The 11,855-nt window shown below is 41.3% G+C and overlaps 1 protein-coding gene across 1 annotated transcript in view; it reads left to right on the top strand.

The window, feature by feature from the left end:
• The first annotated feature begins 1,555 nt into the window (after window positions 1-1,555).
• The window catches only part of ACTL6A (actin like 6A), a 27,528-nt gene continuing 17,228 nt past the window's right edge, over window positions 1,556-11,855 (top strand). Inside the window, exons 1-3 of the mRNA XM_030863020.2 lie at window positions 1,556-1,723; window positions 8,716-8,792; window positions 8,956-9,130. Of these exons, the coding sequence (XP_030718880.1) occupies window positions 1,699-1,723; window positions 8,716-8,792; window positions 8,956-9,130 (277 nt within the window). The 5' untranslated portion in view covers window positions 1,556-1,698. The remainder of the gene's footprint in view (window positions 1,724-8,715; window positions 8,793-8,955; window positions 9,131-11,855) is intronic.

Raw genomic sequence — 11,855 nt, 5'->3', positions numbered from 1 at the left:
GAATTTCATATATCACAAAATGTTTTTCTTAAAAATATTTTAAAAAAATTTTTAACGCAATAATCATTCTTAGCTCACTGGCCATACAAAAACAAAGTGGTGAACTATCTATAGTCAATATCTTGTAATAACTTACAATGGAAGAGAATGTAAAAAACGAATATATATATATTTGTATATACATGTGTAACTTAATCATTTTGCTGTACACCTGAAACTAACACAACATTGTAAATCAACTATATTTCAATAAAATTTTTTGGTAAAAAATTACAATTAAAAACAACAACAACAAAAAAACCACACACACACAAAAGCAGGCTGGATTTGGCTCTGGGGCCATAGTTTGCTGACTTCTGCATTATCTCATTGGGTAAACGGAGTTTCTAAATGATCAGGGATACTGAGATTATACTGCTAAGTGAACAGGAAAGGGTTTTCTCACTAGCCTTGTTTCCCACCCTTCTATCACTTTCTGCCGCGCTGCTGGCACTGAGACTGATGGGGTTTTATTCAATTATTCTTAAGGTTAAGAACTACCTATATGTCTAGACTCTAGTCAAACCAATTTAAGAATGGCTATCCAGGCGCATCCCGCGGGCAGCAAGACCCAACGCAGCCATAAATAAATAAATTTATTAAAAAAAAAAACTAATGGCTCTCAACCCACAAGGGTATATGATTTGGGCGTTTTTATAGATCAGGCTGCCTGCAGTGTGGCCAAGAGGCAAGCGACAAGCTGTTGCAGTAATCCAGGGGAAAGATAACCGTCATCTGGACTGGGCTGGTAGACATAGGGGACTAAGCAGACCGTCCTGAGATGTATTTAGGACTAGGCGCTTGCTTGGATGAGGATTGATTACATTGCTTTACACCTGTCTCACAGGATAAAAGAAACTGATGACACTTAAAAAAAATTTTTTTTAAGTGATACATAAATTTAGCTGGGATAGTTTATCATCTCCTTCTTCTTTTAATTATTAATAACCTTTGTTAAAATTTCTGGGTCCTATTGATTTGTACGATTCATTGGTGCCTCCTACCCCAAAGTGGAGCATAACATTTAATTTTTTCAACATAAGTTAGTTGAAAATACTTTTTCAGAAAAAAAAACCAAACCTTCATTCACTACAATCCAGAACCGTCGGAACTATTGCGTGGGGACACCTCAAATTCCAGATGTTTTCCAGAGGTTTACCTCGCTCTACCGGATTGCCATCGCTCCTCCGCGCCCAGCCACACCCCTAGGCCCGCCCCGCCACACCCCTAGGCCCGCCCCCGACTCTTGCCTTTGGCCTTCCTCCTCCCTCTCCTGCTCCCTCCGCCCCACTTTCCCGCCCACTAGGAAAGCCCCGCCCTCCCAGTTCCGCAACCCAACTCCTTCCTCCTTCCGTCGCTTTCCCCTCTCCCCGCCCCCATGGATGCCTTCGATTGGCTAAACTGGCTGTGCCGCGGCGGGGATGCATCAGAGCCTCATTCTGATTGGCTGAAGGGTAGTCGGGCCTCTCATGATTGGCTGATAAGAGGGAGACAGCAAGTGTGACTGCGCGCCGGGGTGGACGCCGCTTTGTTGCCTGAGGGGGGTGGCAGTGGAAGTTAAGGGAGTCGGGGACCAACGCTTCTCCGGACCCGCAGTCGCGGCCGTTGCAGTCACTTCACCGGGTGGCCTTTAGCGTAGGAGTCGCGTCGATAGCAGCCATGAGCGGCGGGGTGTACGGGGGAGGTGAGTGAGTGCGGCCGATGGAGAGAGCGCGCCTTTTTAGCGCGTGGGATTTGTAACCGCCGCCCCCAGCCCTCCCCTCTCCTCCCCGGCGGCCCTTCCGGTCTCCCTGTCTCGGGACCCCGGCCTCCCCGCCCCATCTCCGCCCCGCGCTCTGCCCGCCCCTGGACCCCCCCCCCCGCCCCGGCTCAGCGAGTGCCTCAGGCGCCCGGAGTCGCCGCCCCCTGCGGCTCCTGCCAGCTTCGGCCCGCGGAGGAGCCGGCTTTCGAGGGTGCGCGCCGCCTCGGGGCTAGGCGGGCAGCTCCTCGCGGGGGCCCGGCCCGACGAGCCGCGGCTGGGGTGACCGGCCCCGGGGTTTCCTGTCTCACAGCCGGCTCTGTCGGCGTGTGTGCGCTCGCATGTTCTTAAACTTGGGAGGTCCTGGCAGTTCTCCGGCGTGGACGGAAGGTTTCCGCGGCGTCCCGGAGATGGCAGAGCGAGTCCTGAGGAGTGGAACTGATTGAAGGAGTGGCGGTCACTCAGGACGCAGCCTCCTCTGCGTCCGCGCCCCGAGCTCACTCTACCTCACACCTTTCAGTGACTCTTGCCTATTTATTGACTGTGGATGCTCCGGAGTTACCTGTGGGCGGGTCTGCTCCGGCTTAATTTAGGAACACATGTAATTGAAGGATGGTTACGGTTGGGTGGGCTGCGGTGTAGTGAACGATTACCACGGGCCTGGGGACTACACAGACCGGGGTTAGAATAATATCAGGCTCACCATTTAGTAAGCTCATTGGCCTTGGGCAAGTTACTTAACTTTTCCCAACTGCAGGCTCCTTTTTTGTGGAATGATGGTTCCTACCCATTGGGGTGGTTGTGAAGGTAAATGGGATAATGCTACACTTGCTGCTCAAAGTATGATCCAAGGATCGGCAGCATCAGCATCACCTGCAAGCTCGTTAGAAATGCAGACTCTTAAGCCCCACTCTAAATCTACTGAGTCAGAGCCTCCGGTTTTGCAAGATACCTAGATGAAGCACTGATGTGTATGATTCATGCTTTGTGTTGTGTTTGACGAGTTAGAGAAGAAAGAGGCAAACCCAAAGTGCTGCTTTTGTTATTGTTGCTTTCTGAAGCGGATGGCATTTTATAGGTAGGAGATGAAAATAAGGTTTTCAAAGGTTTTAGTAGTTTTGGAGTGACGTTTGAGTCCCCACTCAGGTGACACGCTGACCCTCACCCTCTCCTTCTCCATATATGCTTTTGGTTTTGACTTCTCAAATGTGAGAGTCAGTAGTTTTCCAGTTTTACTTTTGAGAAAGCCTAGTGGATCTTCATGATTTACTTCTTCCCCATCAGAAGATGTAATCCTGACAGAAAGACCTGATCTATGTACCTTTGCCTTATGGAGGCTGCTGACTCTTTTGACTTTCAGGTTCACTGATCCAAGAACCTAAAGGCTGTCCACTGAGTATTTCCTTACAAGGCATTGTTTAATGTGACTAACGTAGAAATGGATACTAATAATGCCAACAGTTAACGTTTATTGAGTGCATACTGTGTACCAAGAACTGTTCCAGAGGCTTTTCATGCATTGCATTTAATACATGCATTAGGTCAGTTAATCCACAACAACCACTGGAGGTGGTACTACTTATCCCCATATTATTAAAGAAGAAAATGAGGTGTAGAAGAGGTTAACCAGCCTAGAGTTACATAACTTTCTAGTAAGTGGGGAGCAGGAAAAGAAAAGGCATTTCAGTAAAACCCTTCCCCATAAAAAAAAAAAATTAAAAATAAAAAGATTTTGGTTGTTTCTCCATAAGCCATTTTTCAAGTATGGAATCACAACATACTCATGTATGGTTTAGGTATTCAGAATAAACATCCTGTTTCTCATTTGCTTATGTAGAGGAATATATCTTAAAGCCTATTTCACATATAAAGTATATAAAACTCACAAAAATAAGTGTATGATTTTGTGTTTGAGCTACTACTGTATGGCCAGTATTTATAGTGGGTCACATTTTCCAAAGGGTTTACTGTGAAAGGGTTTCCAAATTCTGAGAATCAAGAGTCTTCTTCCAATTAAAATTCTACTATGTCCAGTTTACCACACTGATTAAGACAGGAAAATAACTGATTTGTTAGATTTTTCTTTTCACACAAAAAAATTTTGAGTGCTTGCTATGTGCAAAGTATAGCTTCTGCCTTCAAGAAACTCGCAGTCTTGTGAGTCAGTCAAATAAATAGACACCATATTTAATTTATTTTTAGTTGTACATTCCACCCCAGACACACACACACACACACACACACACACACACACACATTTAAAGCTGAAGTTGGAATATTATTGATGGCGTGGCAGAGCTTAATTGGCAGCATGTTTTTCTCCTAGTGGTGCGTGAACTAATGGTGCAGCTTATAGTTTATAGTGTCTTATATGGATGATAAATTCAGTGAAGTATGTTCAATAATGACAATATATAGAAGATACAAAGATAGCACAGACAAAAAAGTTATTAACTCAATGTGGAAGAGTCAAGGGACTTTACAAAGGAGGTTATGAGGATGATGAAAGAAGAATAGAGAGGGACAGCGTATGCAGAGTAGATGGTGTGTTTAGGAGACAACATAATCTTCAGTAATGGTAGTGTATGAGGTGGAAGGAGAGACTGCTGCCAGATTATGCTAGGTCTTGAATATCACCTGGGTAGAATAATTTGAATTTTATCTTGGGATGATGGAAAACCACTGAATGATTCTCCCTTTTCTTTTCATTGAAGGATTTATGTACCAAAATGTTCAGTTACAGTTTTGAAAGATAACAGTGCAGCAGTTTGAAAGGTGGATTGAGATGGTAAAGATGGAAGCACAGTACCTGTAGGGAGTTGTAATTCCTGGTTGAGATAAGAGCTTGACTCAAGGCAGTGGCAATGGTATTAAAGAAGAAGGGATTTGAGAAATATTTAGCAGAAATATTTGTCAGAACTTGATGAGGGATATGAAGGTGTTCAGGAAGATTTTTGCCTCTGATGACTGGAGCCACTACTAACTGTGATAAGCACAGCTGAGATTAGATTAGGCAGGACGGGGACAAGGAGACAGTGCTTCAGGTATGTTGAATTTGAGGTACTCATGGGACATCAGGTGAAAGCAGTGTACAGTAAGAAGTTTGAGATCTGGATCTGGATGAAGGTGAGGGCTTGAGAGAGATTTGAGATTGGAAGTACCACTGTTTAGGTAGAAATTGAGTCTGTAAGAGTGGAGCAGGTTACCTAAGAAAGGGTAAGTTAGAGGAGGGGACTGCTAACATGGAGTCCTTGGCCTCCCTAAGGAGTCCAGGGATATAACTAACTGAATTTTTTTTTTTTTTTTGCGGTACACGGGCCTCTCACTGTTGTGGCCTCTCCCGTTGTGGAGCACAGGCTCCAGACGCGCAGGCTCAGCGGCCATGGCTCACGGGCCCAGCTGCTCCGCGGCATGTGGGATCCTCCCGGACGGGGGCATGAACCCGTGTCCCCTGCATCGGCAGGCGGACTCTCAACCACTGCGCCACCAGGGAAGCCCTAACTAACTGAATTTTATTCTAATTAGTTTCTTTTATAGTCTATTTGAAAACATTCTAAGAAGACATTCATAAGTGTCCTAAGCTGTCTGTATTAGTTTTCTAGGGCTACCATAACAAAGTACCACAGACTGGGTGACTTAAACAACAAAAATTAATTTTTTCACAGTTCTGGAGGCTAGAAGTCTGAGATGAGGTATTGACAGGGTTGTTTTCTTTGGAGGCCTTTCTGCTTGGCTTTCAATGGCCGTCTTCTCCCTGTGTCTTCACATGGTCTTCCCTCTGTACATATCTGTGTCCAAATTTCTTCTTCGTGTAAGGATATCAGTCATTGGATTAGGGCCCACCCTAATGATTTCATTTTAATTTAATCATCTCTTTAAAGACCTTATCTCCAAACACAGTCACATTCTAAGTTACTCGGGGTTAAGACTTCAGCATATGAATTTCAGCCTTGAACATTGTCAAAGGGGTCCATGGAACAGAAAAGGTTAAAAGCCCTGGTGCAAGGCAAAAGTTTGATCCTTGAGAACAGGAGTAGAAAATTTTGGTTAACCAAGCAATTAATTCATTTAGTTAGGATATTTCTTTACCCAACATTCTGGTAATCAAAGTGTTAGAGTTTACCAGTTCATGTCATTGGTATACAATACTTACTGTTTGTACCTTAGTTTACATGCTGTGGTGAAAACAAATGCAGTGTTCTGCTTTAAGGACCTTTTCTTTCAGACAAAATAATTTGGATCAGAGATTGTATAGAGAAAAGTTGATTACTTTGGGAAATGTAACAAATACAGAAACTTCCTTTCAAACATAGGTGGCTCTTCATTTTATTTCAATAAAAATGAGATCACTATTCTGTAAGGACACCATCTCTCAACTGTGATAATTGTAGTGTAATAATTGATCTTTATTTTTTAAATTATTTTTTTAGTTTTTGAAATACTTTAAACATTAAAAAGTAAAGTATATGTAAGTTTATATATAATACTTCTGTACTCACTACTGAGATTAAATAAATGTAATGTTTTGTCAAATTTGCCTCAGATATTTTAGGAAATAAAATTGATATTGTTGAAATCAACAATATAGATAAAATCTATATTGTTGATATAGATTCCTCTTCTCTGCCTCCTTAGAGGTTACCAGAAACCTGAAGTTGGTATGTAATATTCCCCAACCCTATGCATATTTTTATACTTTTATTAAGTGAGTGAATCCATAACGAATTAAGTAGTATCAAAATATGTGTGCATAGTAACTAGCTTTTTAAACTAATTCTTTTGAGATTTATCCATGTTAATACATGTAGATGTAGACCATTCATTTTTTTTTCTGTTTTTTTTTTTTTTTACGGTACGTGGCCTTTCACTGTTGTGGCCTCTCCCGCTGTGGAGCACAGGCTCTGGACGTGCAGGCTTAGCGGCCATGGCTCACAGGCCCAGCCGCTCCGTGGCATGTGGGATCCTCCCGGACTGGGGCACGAACCCGCGTCCCCTGCATCGGCAGGCGGACTCCCAACCACTGCGCCACCAGGGAAGCCCTAGACCATTCATTTTTAACTGCTATGTAGTATTTCACTCTATGAATAAACTGTAGTTTATTTTCCTACTGAGAGACCATTTAATCTTCCTACCTTTTCCTGTGGCACGCAGTGTGATGATAATAATTATAATGGCAGCTACCACTTATTGTGCTTATTATGTACCAGGTACTGTTCTAAGTGCTTCCATACTTCTAGCATCCTGCAAGATAGGGACTATTATGCATATTTTACATATGAGGAAAGTGAGGCAGAGAGGTTAGTAAATCACCTGAGGTCACATAGCCAGTGAACGTTCTCTTACATGTCTCCTTGTGATATACGTGAGAGAGTTTCTCTAGAGAAGACGTAAGTGTAATTTCTATGTATGCACATTTTCAACTTTAATAGATATGACTAAATTGCCCATAGTGGTTGTATCAGTTTACAACTTTTTTTTTTTTTTGCGGCGCGTGAGCTTCTCTCTAGTTGTGGTGTGCGGGTTCCAGAGCGCAGGTTCCAGGGCTCTGTAGTTTGCGGCACGCAGGCTCTCTAGTTGAGGCGCATGGGCTCAGTAGTTGTGACGCGTGGGCTTAGTTGCCCCGCGGCATGTGGGATCTTAGTTCCCTGATCAAGGATTGAACCTGCATCCCCTGCATTGGAAGGCGGATTCTTTACCACTGGACCACCAGGGAAGTCCCAGTTTACAACTTTACTAGCAAATGTGTAAGAGCTCCTCTTTTTCTACATCTTTGACAATACTTGGTCTTACCAGCCTTACTAATTTTTGTCAATTTAATTGAGCTAAGTAGTATTTCTTTATTATTTTTAATGACTGAGTGAAAAAATCCTTTGAAAAATCAGTGCCTAGAAAACCCAAGTGCTTTGTTTTAGGAGGCGTGCTGTTTTGGGTGAAGTATTTTTAAAGTGTAATTAGAGGCTTTTCTCTGAATTTGAATATGAAAAAAAATACTAGCTTTCTCTCTCAGTATTAAACTTTTATCTCCTACAAATCTGGAAATGTGCAAACTTTAATGATACCTTCATTTTAATGATTTTTACCTGGCCTATATTATTATACCTTAAATTCTTATTCTTTAGGTTCCTTATTTTTCTTGGGGTTTTGCTAAGTTTCTTCCCTAATTGCATGAAATATCATGTTGATTAACGTATGAAAAAAATGGTATGCCTTAGTGTACTGGATAGCTTTCCTTTGCCCCTCCAGATCCACTTTCCACCCATTTCCACCCTCTCTGTGCCCTTAAAGACTGACCCTTGTAGACTGCATCAGTGGACTCTCTTGGCCTCTGGTTTGGCCAATGGTAGGGTAACCATACTTGCTGCTTTGTGTCTCTTGTCCTGGTATAATTATTAATAGGGGCTCCTATCACATTCAGTAGTGGCTCAGTTAGGGTGAGAAATTATAAGATCACCCTAGCCAGTGGTGAGAGAGGTTGGCAAATGTATTAGTCTGGTTCCTTTTCCTCAGGGTCAGCCAAGGCTGATTCCATCCCTCAACTGAAGATCACAGCTCCTGTCCGATGCCCTCCCAATACAGGTCTCTCTCCGGGTTCTGGTTTCTTCAATTCTAAGTGTGGCAACAGATTTGTTATTACTAGTCCTAGGGTACCATACTGCCCTTTCTGGTTTTCCTATATTTTGCCTGTATTTTTGTAAGTAGACCCTTTAATAAGTAAACTCTCCTTAAATTGCCTAATTTTAGTGTACCACCTCTTTCCTGATTGAACCTCTACTGATATACTGTGTATGACTTGTTATATTTTAATTAAGTGAATCTTCAAGGTGTATTTAAAACTTGGTTCAAGCTAGTAATAATATGAATATAAGCACATTAAGTACTCTTAATTTTCACATGATACTTGTAAGTCGTCAATGTTAATTATCTTTTCATCTTTTCAGATGAAGTTGGAGCCCTTGTTTTTGACATTGGATCCTATACTGTGAGAGCTGGGTATGCTGGTGAGGACTGTCCCAAGGTAAGTGGAATGGTAGAGTTAATTGGATATGCAAAAGCCATTCATGTAGAGTTAAATTCATGCGGAAATTCTGACTCAAATATGGTAAAAGACATTAGTTGGTGGAAATGACTTCTTGGTAAAAGCAGGTAAAATTTGTAAATAATGTTTTTGACTCTTACAGGTGGATTTCCCTACTGCTATTGGTATGGTGGTAGAAAGAGATGATGGAAGTACATTGATGGAAATAGATGGTGATAAAGGCAAACAAGGCGGTCCCACCTATTACATAGATACTAATGCCCTGCGTGTTCCGAGGGAGAATACAGAGGCCATTTCACCACTGAAAAATGGGATGGGTACGATGTTTTTTTCTATGGATTTGATTCGAAATGTAGAGTATGCATAGTATATTTTAGATATAAACCAATGGCTTCTTAAAAGTTGAACATCAGCTATTTTTTTTGTTGTTTTTATTCCATAAACTGATGTTCCAGGCACTGAGAATACAAAGATGCATAAAACGTGTTCCTTTTCCTCAAGAAACTCATAGGTAGAGGAGATAGATATGTGTATATGTGTGTGTGTGTGTGTATATATATACACATGCACATATATATATATAGGATAAGTGCTATAATGTAACTATGTTTGATAAGCAGTGGGATTAGAGACGGGGGGTATATAACTCTATCATTGGGGGTCAGAGATGGTTTTCACAAAGGAGGTAACTTTTGTACTGAATCTTGATCACTGAATAAGAATTAGCCTGACTGACAAGGCTGGGTAAATTAGAGCAACCAGCATGTGTGAAGAGATGGTGTTGTGGAAGAAACTTCCATGTTTAGAAGTGTCATCAATTAAGTATGGCTGTAACAGTAGGTACATTATGGCCAATTGCAGGAAAGGTAGGCAGAGAGCAATCATAAAAGGGCTTGTAATGCCAGGAGTATATTAAGCTGGTAACTGAAAGGTAACTCCAAAGGAATTTAAACAGCATTTTATATATAAATGCTCATATGTGCCAGCTGGAAAGATTAGTCTAACAGTCCTGTGTAGGCTGGATTGGAGGGAGATACTAGATATAGGAAGATCAGTTAGGGAGGTGAGTCCAAATGAGAAATGAAGAGGGTTAAAATTTTAATACTGATGGCAGAGATCCTGAGGTGGCTGTCAGAGATATCCAAGACAAATGGTACTAAGTGTTTAAAGAGTTGAGAAAGTTTCCTAGATTTTTGATTGGAGTCACTGAATGGGGGGTACCATGCATTGAGGTAGGAATAGCAGGGGAAGGAGCAAGTTTTATGGTCTTAAAAAGCAAGTGTAAGACCCAAGATCACTCTCAGTTCCAGTTATTCACTAGAAGGACTCACAGGACTCAGCATGTCAGTGTACTCACAGTTAAGGTTTATTATGCTGAAAGAATACAAAGCAGAACTGACAGAAAAAAGGGGCATGTAGAGAAGTCCAGAGGAAACCAGTGCAAGCTTCCAAGAGCTTACAGTGAAGTCATAAAGGATGCGCTTAATCCCTCCAGTAACCAGGAACATGTGTGTGTGGTCTACTAGTAGAGCTCATTAAAGACTCAGTACCCTACTTCACACTCACAGGATGGCTATATTATGAAGACAGACAATAGCAAGTGTGATGAGGATATAGAGAAACTGAAACCTTCATATCTGTTTCTGGGAGAGAACAAAAAATGGTTCAGCAGCTTTGGAAAAATTTGACAGTTTATTAACAGGTTAAACATAAATTCACCATGTAATCCAAACAGTTCCACTTCTAGGTATCAACAAAAGAGAACTGAAAACATATGTCCATACAAATACATATATGCAAACGTTCAGAGCAGCATTATCCGTATTAGCCGAAAAGTGGAAATAGCCCAAGGTGCATCATTGGATGAATGGGTATACAAAATGTGGTATACCCATAAAATGAAGTACTATTTGGCAATAAAAAGAACAAAATACTGATATAAGCTAAAATATGGAAGAACCCCAAAAGCCTTATGCCAAATAGAGGAAATCAGATGCAAAACTCCACATAATGTATGATTACTCTAATATGGAATGATCAGAGAAAGCTAATCTATACAGACAGAAAGTAAAGTAGTCGTTGCTTGGGGCTGTGGATGGAATGGGAAGTGACTGCAAAAGGGCATGAAGTTTCTTTTTGGGATGATGGAAATATTCTAAAATTAAATTGTAATAATATTCACACAACTTTGTAGATTTACAAAAGAAAATCATTTAATTGTACACTTAAAATGGATCTATGTTATGGAAAATTATACCTCTAGAGAGCTGTTAAAAAAAAACTGGAAGGACATTTTTTGTTGCAAATATTTTATTTCTTATATTATCTTGATACTTGGAATAAATGACTGTCTTTTGGATACAGAAAAAAGAAGAACTCAGTACCCATGGTTTTTATTAGGGGCTGGTCATGTAGGTACTCTGTGCCTAACATGTTCCAAAACCCCAGACTCCCAGAAGGAAAGGTATTCCACATAAACCACACTGTATAAACAGTTGAGGCACAGTGAGCTATTCGTATTTGGGGAAAGTTTTATATCAGTGTAGGGAACTGTTTACCAAACAAGTTCCTAGATGCCAGCCAAGGGTCAGCCTTGCAAGCAGGCCTTTCTCAGGTCTGCTAAGTTAGCTCTTTCTGCACAGCAAGTAGATGAGCTTATTAGTTCAAAGTGTTTGAATATAGGTGCTGATCTAATAAGCAGGTGAGAGAGATTTTAAGACATGGAGTTGATTTTTTTTTTTTTTTACCAGAAAGAGTTTGGGATATGAGAAGAGGATTGAGGATAGGATTCCTTATGAAAATTTATTTCCATGTATGTAACCAATAGAGGTGCCTGTGAAGGAGAATGAGAAGGAACAGTTAGGGAAGTAGGAGAAAATTCAGGAGAAGGCCAAGAAAAGAAAAAGTTCTAGAAGTAAAGAAGTCCAGTGATTCTCATTGTTCTCAGCTGTGGCACTGAGCTTTACGCTAAGAAGGGGAAAGAGAAGTTAAAGCTACAGAGGAGGTCCATTGATCAAAAAAACCCCATCCTGAGAGGCCTAT

Source organism: Globicephala melas, chromosome 4 (assembly GCF_963455315.2).
Source record: "Globicephala melas chromosome 4, mGloMel1.2, whole genome shotgun sequence".
Classification (NCBI taxonomy): domain Eukaryota; kingdom Metazoa; phylum Chordata; class Mammalia; order Artiodactyla; family Delphinidae; genus Globicephala; species Globicephala melas.
Note: the sequence above shows the minus strand (reverse complement) of the source record. Positions and strands in the feature narration are given on the sequence as shown.